This window comes from Microcaecilia unicolor, chromosome 11 (assembly GCF_901765095.1).
Source record: "Microcaecilia unicolor chromosome 11, aMicUni1.1, whole genome shotgun sequence".
Lineage (NCBI taxonomy): Eukaryota > Metazoa > Chordata > Amphibia > Gymnophiona > Siphonopidae > Microcaecilia > Microcaecilia unicolor.
In genome coordinates this window covers 92,437,592-92,456,283 of record NC_044041.1, presented here as the reverse complement: position 1 = coordinate 92,456,283, position 18,692 = coordinate 92,437,592, and the positions used below count along the sequence as shown (strand labels likewise).

At 45.5% G+C, this 18,692-nt stretch overlaps 1 protein-coding gene across 1 annotated transcript in view; it reads left to right on the top strand.

Annotated features, from left to right (window-relative positions):
- Positions 1–18,692, top strand: part of MAST3 (microtubule associated serine/threonine kinase 3) — a 208,209-nt gene that overhangs the window by 152,035 nt on the left and 37,482 nt on the right. Inside the window, 2 exon segments of the mRNA XM_030219481.1 lie at positions 4,748–4,823; positions 4,826–4,912. Coding sequence (XP_030075341.1) covers positions 4,748–4,823; positions 4,826–4,912 — 163 coding nt within the window.

Genomic DNA, 18,692 nt, shown 5'->3' with positions numbered 1-18,692 from the left:
AGAGAGACCAGAGTGACTGGGACTGGAGGAGAGGAAGAGAGGAGGAAAAGACTCTAGACCAGGGGGAGCAGGAAGAAAGAGAGGAGGAGAGATACTAGCCCATGGGTGGGAGGAAGGGGACAAGGGAAACAGAGAAAAGATTCTGGGCATGGAGGGAGCATAAGAACAGGGACACAGGGCAATGCTGGACAAAGAGGGAATAGAGGGACACAGGAGCAATGTTAGACACGGGGCGGATAGGGGTAATATGATCACAGGGTAAGGGATATGGACACGTAGAAATGCAGGATGGGTCAACTTAGGGACACAGAGGAGAAATGATGAATATAGATGGAGGATAGGGACACTGAGAGGGCAGATGCTGAACATTGAGGGAGGGACAGGGACATAGAGACAGAAGAAACATCAAATGGACAGGAGACTCTGCAGACAGGAGAAAAAGCAGAAAGACTGCGGACCAAAGCAAATGCCTACCCCAATTAACTTCCTACTTCCTGCAACATAGCAAAATATGGTACTAGACTTCTATCACCACCCCCTCTTTATTTCTTTGTTGTTTTATACTTCTGTTTCTTACATGCTTACTACTGTACTATGTATTTGTATTATTGAACCGGAGCCTACCTCTACGGTATTGTATAAGCCACATTTAGCCTGCAACTAAGTGGGAAAATGTGGGATATAAATGTGTTAAATAAATAAAATAAGATGACAAAGGTTAGAAAAAAAGTATTTATTCTGAATTTATTAATTGGATATGTCAGCTTTTGGAAATACATATTTCTGGTATTTTACATTTGAGTTTCTATTTGTCTATAGTGCTTTGTGCAGAGTCCGACTTCCAGAGGTTTCCAGTTCAGATTTTTGCCTTCACGATTCATATTCTGTTACTGATGTGTGGTCCCTTGTTTCACATTTGCTGAGGTTTTGTGTATGAGACCAAGGTGTGGTATTCTGTTAGCATGTAGAGGTCTTTGTAGATATCATGTTGCGGTCCTGTTTTGTTTGTTTTTTCACTAGGTAATGTTTGGTGTTTTAGCGCATGATGTAATATTAACCTTTTCATGCATAACGTTGTTGCTTTTTTGAGTCCTGATGTTGTGCAAAAACACACTTGGAACCTTAGTGTTTTGCAGTGGAAGAATTACTGAGGTGACATCAAAACTTTAATTTTAGTTTGTATAACATCAGAGAGTGTTGGCATCTCTGCACACTGGTCCAGTATATTCCTTCCCTTCACTACCTCCATGTCCAGCAGTCCCCCCCACCTTGCCTTCCAACTACACTGTAAAGCCATGGAGCTCTTACGTTTTGAACAACTTCAGGTTCATGACGAACCTGTTGACCTTGCAGCTTCCAGTCTCATGACAGCAAAATCAACAAGCTCTCTGAAGGTGAGGGGACTGGGAAGATATGTGCGTGAGAGAGAGGCAGAGACTAGCTGTGGAGAAGTGAGATGTGAGACAGAAAGAGGGAGGCAGATGGACTGCAGGCCTCTATAGAGGTGTAGGCATCATCTACTTACACTTTTTTTTTTAATCCACTTCAGTTAATTTGCCTAACAGACCTACATATATCTACTGAAGCTTACACTGTTTAATTTTCTTTGCCACTTATTCTCTCGGCATTTAATGTTTCTTAATATCTACATTTTTTTTTTAATGTTGAAATATTTTTATTGATGACAAACTCATGGTAACATTACGAATACAGCAAATTAATATCTACATTTAATAAAAAGTGTTATCTGCAACTATTTTGCTGGCCTTTCTTTATGTTTTCAGACACCTCACCCTGGCCCTGTCCATTTTAGCTTCCCGAAACAGCTGAGTCACTGACCACCTATACATAAGTACATAAGTATTGCCATACTGGGAAAGACCAAAGGTCCATCAAGCCCAGCATCCGGTTTCCAACAGTGGCCAATCCAGATCACAAATACCTAGCAAGATCCCCAAAAAGTACAAAACATTCTATACTTCTTATCCTAGAAATAGTGGATTTTCCCCAAGTCCATTTAATAATGGTCTATGGACTTTTCCTTTAGGAAGCTGTCCAAACCTTTTTTAAACTCCACTAAGCTAATCGCCTTTACCACATTCTCTGGCAACGAATTCCAGAGTTTAATTACACGTTGAGTGAAGAAACATTTTCTCCGATTCGTTTTAAATTTACTACATTGTAGCTTCATCGCATGCCCCCTAGTCCTAGTATTTTTGGAAAGCGTAAACAGACACTTCACATCTACTCATTCAACTCTACTCATTATTTTATAGACCTCTATCATATCTTCTCTCAGTCGCCTTTTCTCCAAGCTGAAGAGCCCTAGCTGCTTTTAGCCTTTCCTCATAGGAAAGTCGTCCCATCCCCTTTATCATTTTCGTCACCCTTCTCTGTACCTTTTCTAATTCCACTATATCTTTTTTTGTGATGTGGCGACCAGAATTGAACATAATATTAGAGATGTGGTCGCACCATGGAGCGATACAAAGGCATTATAACATCCTTATTTTTGTTTTCCATTCCTTTCCTAATAATACCTAACATTCTATTTGCTTTCTTAGCCGCAGCAGCACACTGAGCAGAAGGTTTCAACGTATCATCAACGACACCTGGATCCCTTTCTTGGTCTGTGACTCCTAACGTGGAACCTTGCATGACATAGCTAGAATTCGGGTTCCCTCTTTCCCACATGCATCACTTTGCACTTCTCACATTAAATGTCATCTGCCATTTAGGACGCCCAGTCTCGTAAGGTCCTCTTGTAATTTTTCACAATCCTCCCGCGATTTAACGACTTTGAATAACTTTGTGTCATCAGCAAATTCAATTACCTCATTAGTTACTCCCATCTCTAAGTCATTTATAATATGTGAAAAAGCAGCAGTCCCAGCACAGACCCCTGGGGAACCCCAACTAACTACCCTTCTCCATTGAGAATACTGACCATTTAACCCTACTCTGTTTTCTATCTTTTAACCAGCTTTTAATCTACAATAGAACACTACCTCCTATCCCATGATTCTCCCATTTCCTCTGGAGTTTTTCATGAGGTACTTTATCAAACGCCTTCTGAAAATCCAGATACACAATATCAAACCGGCTCGCCTTTATCCACCTGTTTGTTCACCCCTTCAAAGAAATGTAGTAGATTGGTGAGGCAAGATTTCCCTTCACTAAATTCATGTTGATTTTGTCTAATTAATCCATGCTTTTGAATATGCTCTGTAATTTTGTTCTTTATAATAGTCTCTACCATTTTGCCTGGCACCAACGTCAGACTCACCGGTCTATAATTTCCCGGATCTCCTCTGGAACCTTTTTAAAAAATTGGCATTACATTGGCCACCCTCCAATCTTCTAGTACCACGCTCGATTTTAAGGATAAATTACATATTACAACAATAGCTCCGCAAGTTTCATTTTTCAGTTCTGTCAGTACTCTGGGATGAATGCCATCTGGTTCAGGAGATTTGCTACTCTTCAGTTGTAGAACTGCCCATTACATCCTCCAGGTTTACAGAGAGAGAGAGAGTTTCATTAAGTTTCTCCGACTCATCAGCTTCAAAATACCATTTTTGGCACTGGTATCCCACCCAATCTTCCTCTGTGAATCATGGTAGTCTTAAAATAATGACAGTCACAAGAGTAATCCCTAGATTAGGTTAAAAGAATCAAATCTGTGAAAGAGGGAAGGCCATATCTATCCTGATGGGATAAGACTTTTAGGACACAACTTTGTCAGCTTCCAAGCCTGTAAAAAGTGGTTTTCACATCTGCCTGTCTCTTTCTGTGTGTCACACTGTAGAAATATTGATGTATTATAAAACTGGCTGTGACATAAAATAAATAAAAATAACATGATTGGAAAGGTCTATTTCAAGGCATGCAGAAACATTCCAAAGATGTTCCTCACCAGGTTATGAAATGCACAGTCCATAGGGTTTTGCCTCCCCCAATAATATGTATGGTGAGTGCATTTCTCCCCCTTGTCAATTGCAGGCCACCCACCCATTCCTATGCATTGCTTTTTCCTTTCTCCCCTCTCAATTTATCTCATTCTCTCTCACTCTCCCCTCCACGCCAAGTGTTCACCTCTGTTCCTGATGCAGTTTGTATTCCAAGCCCAGATGTATGGAATTAGATTATAGATGTAATATTTCCTTTTCTGATCTCCAGGAGAGTTACATTCAAGTATAGGTATTTCCCAGTCCTTGGGGGACTACAATATAAGTTGTACCTGAGGCATTGGAGTATAGTGACTTGCCCCAAAGTCACAAGGATCATTGGTTGAATTTGATACCCAGCTGTTCTGCCTATTAGCCCATGCAGCTGTATCAGGAGGTGTGGCAATCCAGGCAGTGGTTTCTTGGACTGCTGCTGCTGTATTTCTTCAGCTTGGGGGATGAGGAAGGGAGGGAGCCTCAGGAATCCTGCTGATTGGTCCACTGGCAGCTCCTGCTTGTTTTTATATTCTGGTGGTTCATCTGGACCTGCAGGGTGACTCATGTGCAGCCTTCCCATTTCCTGCCATATTTTCCATGCACACAGGTGGAAAAAAGAAAAGCAGGCAGACATTGTCTGGCACATGAAACCTTCCAGCACTTAAGAGTAAAGCATGCCTGCAGCCCTAAAAATAAAAAGAAGGAGCTTCTTTGTGGCTCCCTGGAAATGTATGGCTGATTTAAATAGATAAACATCCAGGATAATGTTCTCTTTTTTGCTAATGATTGTGTGGTCTCTCTAGGTCTGTGGGACTCCAGAATACATAGCCCCTGAAGTAATCTTGAGGCAGGGATATGGGAAGCCTGTGGATTGGTGGGCCAGGGCATAATCCTTTATGAATTCCTGGTCGGCTGTGTTCCTTTCTTTGGAGATACCCCAGAAGAGCTCTTTGGACAGGTTATCAGTGGTAAGGTTTGCAACTTTCTCTATTCCCTGCGCCCTCCTCCTTCCCCCACCCCACCATTATACCAAAAGAGCAGGAGCCCCATCACCTCAATTAAAAAATAATAAATAAAAAAAATATATTCTCTGTCTGTTCCTCAGTTTGCATCATGTGTGTACCTTTTTCATGTGTTAGTGAGACCTGTTGACGTTCAGCACAGCTGCACCCTTCCTCCAGTTTTATATAGATTTGTGATTGTGGGAGGGTGATGTAACAGGAGCTGTCAAAAATCTTTACAGACACTTATTTCAGTATTAAGATTTCCATTCTAAGGTTCATGATTTTACTTCTCTTGTACTTTTTGTTCTTAATTGAGGTGAGTGGATTATATGCTTTTACCCACCAAGTTCCCTGTTTCAGTCCTCTCTGTCATGTCTGTCAACTGAGAAGAGGCTATCAGTCATCACTTCAATACAACTGCTGTTTTTAAAGCGTCATGGGAGCAGTTCAGCATTTGCACTGTGGTGGGCAGGAATTATTCCTTCAGGAAGGCTACATAGATGTGGACATGCAGACCAAAAGGCTTTGATGGGGCCTCTTGCGGTAAAACTCACTCATACCTGGTGCAAATGGAGTTTTTTCTGTCTGTAAATCCCCACTTCTGCATTCCCATTCGTTTGAAAGCAGTGGCGCTCTCAACAAGGTCACTGAACATAAAAACAAGAGGGCGGAATAAATCACCAAAAATATCAGAATGAATCATAAGATATTCCATTCTGCTGCACAGACTAACCTTTTATGTGATCAGCTCCTTTTCAGTTTTCATTACACTTTTTCCTCTTTAAAGACAGCAAAATAAATGTTTCCTGCTTTTTTCCTGATCTGGTTATTTCCACTGATTCTCAGTAGAGTTTGAGCTGCATTTAACGTACACACACAATGCATGCTGGGAGATAAGGAGTATTTTGGCTCACCCAGTGCCACCCATTGTTCCACATATTGCTCTTGTAACTAAGGGTATTTCCCAGCAAAGCTTAATTGCCTGCTTATCTAGCCCTCCTTCACTTAGGGTCCCTTTTAGAAAGCTAAAAGGAAGTACCGCCGGGCTACCATAGCAGACCGGCGGTATTTCCCATCCCCAGTGCGCCGTTATATCCAGCGCCGGTGTGCACCTGGTGGTAATTGGACAGTGCCACACGCTGCCGGATTAGCACTGGAGCCCTTAAGGGCTCTGGCCCGAAATGGCCACTCGGCAAGTGCTACACTTGCCGCATGGCTAAAAAGAAGAAAGACCTACCTTTTACCCACTGCGGTAAAAGGGGCCTTGGCACGCATCAAAAACATGCACTGACACCAGCCACAGCTTGGTTGCTGGATAGATGAGTGTAAATATTCTCCATAATTAAACTGACACCCAGGCTTCAATTTCCATTCGAGGTATTTTTATTTCAATTTGCGTTTTATTCTAAAAAGACCAAAAACTACACAATAAGTGGGAATAGCAGCATCAAGAAATAATAAACAGGAAATAGTCTCATATACCCACAATGCTCAGCCCTCAGCATAGTCAAATTCAATACCCTTCCTCCTAAATTCCTCTGCAAACAACTGCCTGACTCAGCTGAGCACAACCGTACCTCTATGCATCTCAAACCTGTCAGTCATGCACACTGAAGTCCACTCCACAATCTCAATATCATCCTTTCCTAATCTCCTTCCTCATAGGGTTTCTTTCTGAATGTGCATGTCTCCCGATACCTCTCAGCCTTGGGGGAGGGCAGCATGCTCAACACTACCCCTACATGTCTATCATGAGCCCTCCTTTCATGGCTAAAAGTACCAAAAATCTTGGCGTCCTCAGGATGCCACACTGACAATCCTACTTCAGTCTCATCCTGTACCCTCCTGGCCACACTACCATGGTAATATAGTAGACTAGTAAAAAAGGCTCGTTTCTGTAGGCAAGGAAACGGGCCTTAGGCAGGCAATTCCCCCCCCCCCTCGTGCTACGGCCCCCTCGAACCCCCCCCCTTCCGCGAACCTGTCGTTCCCCCCCCCCCCCCCCCGTGCCAGCGAAAACTACCGCCGCCGCCGTTGTTGTGCTACCTTCCCTTCCGTAGGTTCCTCAATCATCTTCTAGAAAGTTTAACTCCGTGCGTCTGACGTCAGACGCACGGAGTTAAACTTTCTAAGAAGATGATTGAGGAACCCACCCGAAGGTAGTGCACAACAGCGGCGGGAGGGGGGGTGCGGTTTTCGGCGTTCCGGGGAGGGGGGGGGATCGACAGGTTCGCGGGAGGGGGTGGGTTTTGAGGGGGCCATAGCGCGGGGGGGGGGGGGTGACAGCTGATTCCGAGGCAGTAGGAGGTCCCTACTCCTCCCCTTGCCTTGGAATCAGCTGTGTTGAGGTCAGTGACGTCCGTGCGTGTCTGCCTCGCAGACACTTGCAGCCAGGGAGCCACGGTCCCAAGCATAGAACGTTGGAGGTGAGAATTATTATATAGGATGATCTAATATAATAATTTGCTCCTCCAACATTCCAATGTGTCTCACTGGGATCGTAACCACCTGCTGACATCACTCCTCCAACGTTCTCCTCCAGCGTTCCAATGTGTGTCACTGGGATTGTAACCACCTGCTGACATCACTCCTCCAGCGTTCTCCGTCCCCCCTCCCTCCCAGTTCCATGGGACCCTGAAACTGGGAGGGAGGGGGACACTGGAACTCGGAGGGGGAAGGGAGGGGGGCCTGGAACTCGGAGGGAGGTGGAGGGGGCAGGGGAGAGATGCTGCACATGGATGGATGGAGGGGGCAGGGCACAGAGGACGTTGCCTGCATATGAATGAATGCAGGGGAGGGAGGAGACCCTGAAACTCGGAGGAAGGCAGGGAGGGGACGACCCTGGAACTCAGAGGCAGGGAGGGGATGACCCTGGAACTCGGAGGCAGGGAGGGAGGGAGGGGACGACCCTGGAACTCGGAGGGAGGGAGGGGGACAACAACCCTGGATCTCGGAGGGGGGGATGACCCTGGAACTCGGAGGGAGGGAGGGGGACCCTGGAACTTGGAGGGAGGGGGGCCCTGGCACACACACTCTCTCTCTCACAGACACACTCGCACCCAGTCTAACTCTCTCTCTCTGTCACACACACACACTCGCACATTTACTCTCTCTCTCACACAGTCACTCTCACACACTCTCTCTCAAACATACACACTCCGAGGAAAACCTTGCTAGCGCCCGTTTCATTTGTGTCAGAAACGGGCCTTTTTTTTTTACTAGTGACAGATAAAGACCTCTACGATCCATCCTGTCTGCCCAACAAGATAAACTCATAGCATAAGTTTATGATGTGATACTACATATGCATGCTTGATCTTGATTTGTCTTTGCCATTTTCAGGGCACAGACCATAGAAGTCTGCCTGGCACCAGTCTTATTCTCCAGCTACTAAAGTTGAATCTATCCAGCCATGATCAGGGCACAGACTGTAGAAGTCTGTCCAGCATTGGCTTTGCTTCTCAATTGCTGGTATTGCCATCTAATCACTGCTAAGCTTGTTTGGTTCCATGCCTTCCATATAGTATCCCTTTGTGTTTATCACGCACATTTTTGAATTCTGTTACTGTTTTCATCTCCTCCACCTCCACAGGAGGGCATTACAGGCAACTACCACCCTGTCCGTAAAAAAGTGCTTCCTGACAATATCCCTGAGTCGGCCCCCCCCCCTGCAATCTAAATTCATGTCCTTTAGTTCTGCCACCTTCCCTCCTTTGGAAAAGGTTTGTTTGTATATTAATACCTTTCAAATATTTGAATGTCTGTATCATATCACCCCTGTCTCTCCTTTCCTCCAGGGTGTACATCTTCAGGTCATCCTCATACATCTTGTGGTGCAAACGCCGTTCTATTTTCGTCACTTTTCTCTGAACCACTTCCAAGTCTTTTTACATCCTTAGCAGGATGCAACCTGCAAAACTGAACACAGAGAGTTTATTTGTATGTTCCAATTTGGTCACCGCATCAAAATTTCTTGAGATTGTGATTCTGGATCAACATTTTCAATTTCAGGCAATGCCCTTTGGTTTGACCACAGCTCCTAAAACCTTTTCTGAGGTAATGGTGGGAGCAGCAGCTTTCTTACGCTAGCAAGGGATCAGAGTGTATTCATACCTGGATGATTGGCTAATTTGAGCCAATTCCTTAACCTTCCTTTACCAGGGACTTATATTCTGCTCACACTTTGAAAGGTTCGAAGTGGATTTCAGTACGAAGAGGCCAGTGGCAGTACATAGGGGCATTAATTGCATAGTGAAGCAAAGCATTGTTACATGGTAAAATCACGTTAACAAAGTGGTCTCATATGAGCAAGGAGACAATGGCTCAGGTAACTGATCTTCTGCAATCCCTAGGTTGGGTAGTGACTCAAAAAGAGCTTGCTTTTTTCCCTCTCAGAACATGGAATACTTGAGAGTAAGGTTTGACACCAAGTCAGGTACATGGTTTTACCCAAACAGAGGATGTGCAGACTTCAAGCCCAGATCCAGATGGTCTGTAACACAGTGCTCCTTGGGTTTTGGGACTATATGCATGTTTCTGGTTTGATGGCAGCTGCGACAGACTTAGTCCCCTGAGTGAGATCCCACATGAGACTCCTACAGCACTCTCTTCTCTCTCAGATTGCCTTGATCTCTCTGCAGGTGAAGCACAGTCTGAAATGGTGGCTTCTTCTTACCAACCTGTTGCAGGAGTAGCTCTGGCCTCCCCAAGCCAGGATAGTTCTGATAATGGATGCAGCCTAGTAGGTTGGGGAGCTTACTGTCGTAATCTAGTGGCACAGAGGACATGGACTTGGTCAGAATCTTCTTTTTTTTTTTTTTACTTTAAATGTTTTATTGTGTTTTATCATATGTTTACATATGTAACCTTCCATCCGTAAATAAACATCAATTAAACATCAGTTCTTGTGCCTGTCTCTGAACTTTATCTTTACATTCAGACTAATCAACTACTTCTTCTAATTACTTCTTTGTGATTACTTACATTTTTATCCAACAATCCATAACATGGTCAACACTTCTTATATCTATCTCTGAACATTATCGCAACAGACCTACTGTCCACATATTTTTAAATTCAAACCACATTTTCTTCCCTCTCACCCCCCCCTGTTTCCCTTGTCCAATTCCCTCCACCCTTGGAGCCCCCTAAGTTCCCCCCTTGTTACTTACTCTATTTATCTTTTGCTTTTGAATAGTCAAATCTCACCCCCCCCCCCCCCCCCCCCCCCCCCCGGAATGTATGTCTGACCCCTTTAGAGATGCTCTATCATGTCCTGTATCTTTGTCCATCCCTTCTTGCGTTTAAGTTCTCCCTCTCTTCTATATACTGTTAGCCGCTCCATATACCACAGTTGCCTTACTTTAATCTTCCAATCCCCTATATCTGGGGGGGGGGGGGGGGGGGGCACTGATTTCCAGCAGCGCGCGATAAGGCACTTAGCCGCTGCCAGTCCCCAGCGCAACATTTTACTCTCCTCCCACACCTCTCGCTCATTGTACATTCCCAATAAGCATGCCCGTGGACTGCACACCAGGGATACCCCCATTACGCGGACCAACACTTTCATCACTGCTTGCCAAAATGTTACTACTCCCGGGCATGTCCACCACACATGAAGAAGTGTGCCCGTCTGTCCTTTGCATCTCCAACACCCCTCCGATGTCCCCGGGTACATTTTTTTCAACCTCTCCGGTGTGTAGTACCACCGCGTGAGGACTTTGTAGGCATTTTCTTGTATTAATAGACAGACGCTTTCTGTACTTCCCCACATATGTTTTCCCATTCCTGCTCTGTAAATTTATATTGCAAATCCCTTTCCCATGCTTCTTGAAATGGGTATATCCGATCTTCATCCCCTTGAATAAATCTGTATACCACCGAAATTGTTTTTGGGACCTTCCCCAACATTGTCCACAAATTTTCCCAGCTTTCTCTCTCCCTGGGTGTCCCTCCCTTCCATCCCTGTTTTCCCATGAAATGGGTTAGTTGTATATATGTAAATCTGTCTCCCTCTGGGATCCCATACCTCTCGCGCACCTCCTCAAAAGTACACATTCCACTCCCATGCAGCACATCTCTAAACCTTACCACTCCCCTCTGTTCCCATCTCATAAATGTAGCGTTTTCCCTTCCTGCTCTAAATTTCGGTTCCCATCTAATGTGAGCCACAGAGGACACTCCCGTCAATTGCCCCCATCTTCTCCGCAGCCCACCCCATACATCCATCAACTCTCAGAAAGGGGCTAATCCCCTCTCTTTGCCCCTTCCCTATACTCTCCGAAGTCCACAACCATGACCTCAAGGTTCTTTGTGGCCAATATGCTTCCTCCACTTGGACCGCTGGTTTCTCCACTCCCCTCTCCCAATCTAAGAGCATTTTCATTTGAGCACCCCAATAGTACCACTCTAGGTTAGGTACCGCTCTTCCCCCCCCCCTCTCCTTTCCCCCCCCCACAACACCCGCTGTGCTAGTTACGGTCTCCTATTCCCCTATATGAAGTTCATTATAGAAGCCTGTAATCTCTTAAGGAATGGCTTCGGCACCGCCACCGGCAGAGTCTGAAAAAGAAATAGAATACGCGGCATCACATTCATTTTAACAACAGCCATTCTACCGCACCAAGAGAACCATTTGTTTTTCCATCTCAGCATATCATTTTTTATTTGGTCTTGTAGGCGTCCATAATTTAAAGGGAAGATCCTCTCCAGATCCCCCGACAACTGGATCCCCAAATACCGAATTTTCTGACTCTTCCACTTAAACTCATACCTTTCTCTCACCTCTGCCTCCTCCTCCTCCTCCTCTCTTAATGAAATTCCCATTATTTCACTTTTATCTCTGTTTATCCAGAGTCCGGCGTATGTCTCGTATTCCTCAAATATCCCCAATATTACTGGCAATGTTACTTCCGGGTCCTTCACATAAAGCAATATGTCATCCGCAAATAGTGCTATGCGGTGTTCCTGATCTCCTACCCGCAGTCCCCTCACCCCCGGATGCTCTCGGATCATTACTGCCAGCGGTTCTATATATAGGGCAAACAGGAGTGGGGATAGCGGACAGCCCTGCCTGGTGCCTCTACCTATCGGGAAGAAGGGAGAATAACTCCCGTTTATACTCAAACACGCTCTAGGGTCCCTATACAACGCTTCAGCCCATAAACTGAAATGGCCTCCCAGTCCCACTCTATCCAACACCTCCCGCAGGAATTCCCAATTCACCCTATCAAATGCCTTTTCAGCATCCATCGATAGTATGGCCAACCGCGAATCCGTTTTTTGGGCCTCCCACAGCAGGAGCAGTGTTCTTCTGATGTTATCTCCCACTTGCCTCCCTGGTACAAAACCAGCTTGGTCCGGGTGTATTAATTTAGGTAACACTCTGCCCAATCTGTTGGCTAATACTTTTGCTATAATCTTCGCGTCCACGTTCAATAGTGAAATGGGTCTATATGAACCACAGACCGTCGGGTCTTTCCCAGGTTTGGGCAGAATGGTCACCCCCGCTTCCATCATAGAGCTCGGGAGGTCCCCTCCCTCCAAGACCCCATTACCCACGCTTGTCAGCAGCGGGCTGATCAAACTCTCAAACCTTTTGTAGAACCGTGCTGTGAACCCATTCAGCCCTGGGGCCTTACCATTGGGGAGTTTTAGAATAACCCCTTTTACTTCCCCTATCCTATTGGTTCCTCCATCCTTTGACGCTCCTCTTCACTCAATCTCTGCAATGGGATCTGGTCTAAATACCTAACTAGGCTTTCATGTTGCACCGCCTCAGGAGCTCTATATAATTCCTTATAATATCGAAGAAATCCCTCTTCTATGCCCTCGTCTGTGTGGGCCCATCCCCCTTTCCCATCCTTAATTTTTTGTATCTTCGACTTTACCCTTTTGTTTCTCAAGCTTCTCGCTAACATAGCACTAGACTTATTTGCAAATTCGAAGAACTGCTGTTTGATACGCGTTCTCATATATTCTACCTCTTCCATCTGACCCTGGACCAATTCGCCCCTTATTTTCTTAAGCTCCTCCCATACTCTTGGTGATGGGTTTCTCTGGTGGGTTCTTTCCAATTTACCTAATCGTTCCCGCAAAGCCATCATCTTCTGACCCCTCTCTCTTTTTTTCCTAGCTCCCCATTTGATTAGTATTCCCCTTACCACAGCCTTCATAGCATCCTACAAGACCCCATCCCCCACTGCCCCTGTATCATTAACCCTCCAATACTCCTGTATATTGGCCTGCACCTCTTCCCTCACTTGTTCCTCTCCCAGGAGGGATTCATTAAGTTTCCACCTAGTGTTCTTTCTATATCCCCATCCCTGCAATCTGATCCACACCATCGCATGGTCTGAGATGGAAATCGGTTCAATTTCCATCTCCACTATCGTGGGGGCCCAGTTCCTATGTACCCACAATCCCTCTATTCTGGTATATGAGTTTGCCGCATGGGAGTAGAATGTATATCCCCTTTGTGTGCCCCGTAGCAATCTCCAGCTATCCACAAGCTCCATGTGACTCAAAAATTTATGCAATGCCTTCCTCCCCGGCCCTGATTGATACCCTCCTCCTCCCGAATGGTCTAATCGCGCATCTGGTGCTATGTTGAAGTCACCTCCCACAATTGCCTGCCCTCCTACAAACCCTTGGAGTTCCTCCCCCAATGTGTGGAAAAACTCCCTCTGTCCCATATTTGGGGCATAAATATTAACCAGTGTTACCTCCTTTCCCTGTATCATTCCCCTTATAGCCACGCATCTCCCTGTTGTGTCCTTGAATTCTTTTGTGATAGTCAGTCCACAGGTCTACCTAATCAGTATAGCTACTCCCCCTTTTTTCTTCCCTCCTGCCTCTTGATGTGTCACCACTTCAGTATATGCCCGTGTGCGGAGCAGATATCCATGTCTGGGTTTCAAATGAGTCTCTTGCAGAAATAGTACTTCACACCCCGTTCTATTTATCTCTTTCATGACCCTCGCTCTCTTCTTAGGGTTATTGAGACCATTTACATTCCAGGATCCCACTTTTAGGCCTTCCCCTTCCCTTCCACCCCTCCCCTCTCCCTTCCCTTACCCAACATTTCTGCTACAGTCGGTCAGAGAAGAGGCTCCGCCGTTCCCCCGAGACCCCCATACAGCCCCGAGCTTCCGGGCCCCTCCATATCCCCCTCTCCCTCCCCTCAATTGTACATTTTCATTCAAAATCCCACTCCCCTACCTAGCCCTCTAGCCCCCCCCCCTCCCTCCAACCCCCCCCCCCCCCCACACTCCCACACATATCTTATGCATATTGTTCATTAGGCTGCTCACTATTCCACTACACGTGTCCTCAGAATACTCCTCTATCATTCTTCTTTCCTCGGTAAGCCACCATCTGCCACGCTGAGTCTGTTCTAGGTTCCGACATCTCCAATCCCTGTTGTTCCTGGACTGGGAGGCCTTCACATCCTAACTGTTTCAACGCCTCCCACGCCTCCGCAGGTGTCTTCACTTTCCTTGACTTTCCCGCTACTGTTAACCAAATGGCGAAGGGGAAAAGCCACTGATATCGGATTCCTTTTGCTCTCATGAAGGTCGTCACTTCACCCATTGCTCTTCTCTTCTGCAATGTGGCTCCTGCCAAATCTTGATATACTCCAATCTTGCAGTTTTTCCAGTTTATCACCTTCTTCTGTCTCGCTTTTGCCAATATCAATTCCTTAGTTGGGAAATCCAAAAAACAAGCAATAATGTCTCTCGGAGTTGAGTCTCTTGGGGGGCCCGCACTGCGATGTACTCGTTGCAAGCAGATTTCTCTTTGCTCCCCCTCCCCCTCCGGGTCCAAGATATGTTGACACAGTTCTTTAATTACCACATCACAGTTGGTAAAAATGTCCAGTTCTGGAATTCCTTTGAACCTCAAATTGTTGCGGCGGGATCTGTTCTCCAGGTCTTCCACCTGGTCTCTTAACATCTGGATTTCTGTAGTGACCCCATAGACCTCCACCTTTCTTTTTTGGTCAGCTGCCTGAATTCTTTCTATTTTCTCTTCTGCATCCTCTACTCGTGTGCCCAGTTCCTTTACCTCCGTGCGTATCTGTCGAAGCGAGGTTTGGATATTCCTTCGGACCCCTTCCAGTTCTGATTTCAGCTCTTTGAACCAACCCACTACTTCTGCTTTGGTGATTTCCTCAGTATTTTCACTGATCTCTCTTTGGGGTTCATCTTCCGAGTCCGAGGGGATCACAGCCATCTTCTCCACTCTGTGATGATTTTCTGCCGAGTCGTGCTTCGTCCTCCCCCCTTGGTCCACCGCAAACCGGTATTTGTCCAAGCTCTTTTTTGGCGGCATTTTGTTTAACCCTCCTCCTCCACTATAATTATTCTGTAACTTGTTGAGTAGTTAGGCAATTGCCTTTGTCCTTCTCTCCTCGAGCTGTAATTCTAGGTCTCCAATTCTCAATTCCTTCTAGCGTTCTGTTCTTTGTATGCTTTGTTCTCAACAAGCCCTCTGGACCTGATACAGCCTCCTGTCCTGACTTCAGCTCCTCTTGTTCTTCTGTAAGTTTGCTCTCTTTAGAGGGGGGATGGTTAAGCCAACTTCCACACGGCTCTCTCTTCACTCTTTTTCAGTCCTGGGCTCTGTTATTCTCCGCATTCTCTGCCTCTGGTTCCTGCAGCTCTCTGGCTGCCTACCACTGATCTACTCCACGTGGGTTGAGGGAAGGGAAAGGGAGGAAGAGGACCGGCCCGTCTCTCTCACCTTCAACCAGAGTCTTCCACCCTCCGATTTGTTTTTGCTATTCAGTTTGGCTTCTGGGCGTTCCCCAATCTGTTTCCACTGGATCGTGCTCTGGCCCCGATATGCTGCTCGCTGCACTAGTCTCCGCGCTCCCGGACTCCCGCCGCCGCCATCTTGAATTTCGGGCTGCACGTTTGCGGGTCCTCCTGCTGTACTTCTACCGCTGGGCCGCCGCCGTTGAGATTGCCCGGTACCCCTCACTTTTACCAGCCTCCCTCCATCTGCCAATCTTCAGGGGGGGGGGCTCCGGTGCCCGCGGATCCGGGGGCCTCGATCGGGGTCGGGCGGAGCTCACTCCACGGCTGCCATCTTCCTGCATGGCACCACCGGAAGTGATCCTGGTCAGAATCTCCTTAGTCCATAAATTGTCTGGAGCTCAGGGCAGTTTGTCTGGCCCTTCAAGGTGCAAGGATCTCTGTTAAGAGTGTTTTCAGAGAATGCTACATCAGTAGATACATCAACAAGCCGAAAGGAACCAAGAGTGTGGAAGTAGCCAAGGTGGCCTCTCAATTGTTCAGCAGCACACATAGCAGGAATCAACAATGGTTCAGGCTGATGATTTGAGCAGGCATCTCTTGGATCAGGGGAAGAGGGAAGCTGTCTCCTGCTGCAGTCTTCAATGAGACTGTAGTAAAGTGGGGATAACCATAGCTAGATCTCGTGACAACCAGACTCAATTCCAAAATACCTTGTTTTTTTTCAGTCAAAGAAGGAAGTGTGATTCTGAAGATCTTGATACGCTGTTACAGCTATAGCTTCAACAAAAGCTGTTGTATGTGTTCCCTACTCTGCTTATGATCATACGCATAGTTCAGAAAATAATGGCTCACCAGGCAGAGTGATCCTAATTTCTCCGGATTGGCCCAGATGTCCCTGGTTCATGGATTTTGCAGACTCCAGATGGAACAATTCACAGTTCCACAGCAGAGGGGCCTTTTTTGTCGGAGCCCGGTGATAAATAAAACTGCTCAAGAATCAGGCTGTAAGAGAATGGTGCTGGATCCTCCATTAAGACAACGAGGTTATTCGGAAGATGTCCTTGCTACTTTGCTTCAGGCACAGAAGTATTCCACTTCTGCAATTTATGCTTGGAAAATTTTTGTATTTTGTTATGCTCAAAGATCTTATTCTCCCTTTTCAGCTTCAACATTTCACATGTTGTCCTTTTTCTAGGAGGGTTTCAACAAAGGATTGGCACTAAACTTCTTAAAAGTTCAGTTGGCAGCTTTATCTTATTTTTGAGGTTAGCTGCAAAAGTCTTCTGTTGCTGATCACTTGGATGTAGTTCAATTTCTCAGTGATGTTTTTCTCACATTCATTCTTCATTTCATCCTTTCATCTCAGAATAGAATCTCAATATAGTTTTGAAATCTTTGTGCCTCTCACTTTTGGCAATGAAAGGAGGGCTCATGATAGACATTTAGGGGTAGTGTTGAGCATGTTGCCCTTGCCCCTTCCCCCAAGGCACATTCAGAAAGAAACTATGAGCAAGGAGATTAAGAAAGGATGGTGTTGAGATTGTCGAGTGGACTTCAGTGTTCATGACTGATGGGTTTGAGATGCGTGGAGGTGTGGTTGTGCTCATTTGAGTCAGGCAGTTGTTTGCAGAGGAATTTAGGAGAGAAGGGTATTGAATTTGATTCTGCTGGGTTATTATGGAGGGCTGGGCATTGTGGGTATATGAGCCTATTTCCTGCTTATTATTTCTTGATGCTGCTATTCCCAGCTGATTGCTGATTTGGTCTTTTTCGAATAAAACGCACATTGAAATAAAAAGAGCTTATACTGAAGACAGTGTTTCTTTTGGCTATTACCTTAGCTCACAGGATTTCTGAACTTGCATTATCTAGCAGAGATCCCTTTCTCCAATTTTCAGAAGTGGGAGTCCCTTCTTTTCTGCCAAAAGTGATCTCTACCAATATCTAGCTCTTCTGGTGAAGAATTTTAATCAGTACATTTGCTGGATGTTTGGAGAACTCTCCTAAGATACTTAGAGGTGGACATAAAGAAGGGAGAAGCTTGTTTTAAAGCTTCTAAAGTACGCTGGTTAGAGGAAGCAATTTCCTCTCTCTACTTAGTGAGAAAACAGCCTCCCCAGTCTCTGAGAGTTCATTCTACTTAGGGGTATAGCCACCTTGTGGACAGCATAGAACAGTGTCTCTGTTAGTCATATGTAAAATGGCTATGTGGTCATCCTTTTATACCTTTTGAAGCCATTGTCTGGGCAGGGATTTCAAGATTCTACCCAATTGGAGGATTGCTTTGTTTAGATCCCACAGGTTCTGGACTAATCTGATATGGATGATGAGAGAAGAAATTAGATCTTACCTGTTAATTGTCTTTCCTTTAATCCAACCAGGCCAGTTCAGAAGCCCTCTCTTCTGTGAATCTGCTATCATTATGATCTGTGTACTTTTATGGTTTGAGTATTTGGATTATTACTATTTGTTAAAATTGTTTTGAGTAGGAGTGCTCACAGCACCCTTTTAGGGAAGAGCTCAATGCGCAAAGCTCTTATGTGTGTTGACCAGTAGATGGATATAGAACAACCCACAGATTCTGGACTGGTCTGCTTAGATTAAAGGAAAGAAAATTAGCAGGTAAGACCTAATCTCTCCATAATATAGTATAGTACAGTAATAAATTATGTAATGCAGTAACAGTAATATATTATGTAATGCTGTAAAGTACCATTCAAGATGATCTCTCTTTATGCAAATATTGTACATAGGACACACTTGCTTTTAGCTGACAATAATGGTTCTTGTTATGTTCAAGGTTTTGGAGGCAGCCTGGACATAATGGTCTTCCCGTGTCACCCAGGTCCTTTATCTAGCCTTCAACCCTTTCTGCCCACTGCCCCTTATATCTAGCTCAAGCGTGCTTGAATCAAGTACTGGTTTTCATCTCCCCTGCAGGCAAGTTATTCTAAAATCTTTTTCCCTCTCCATAAAGCAGCCTT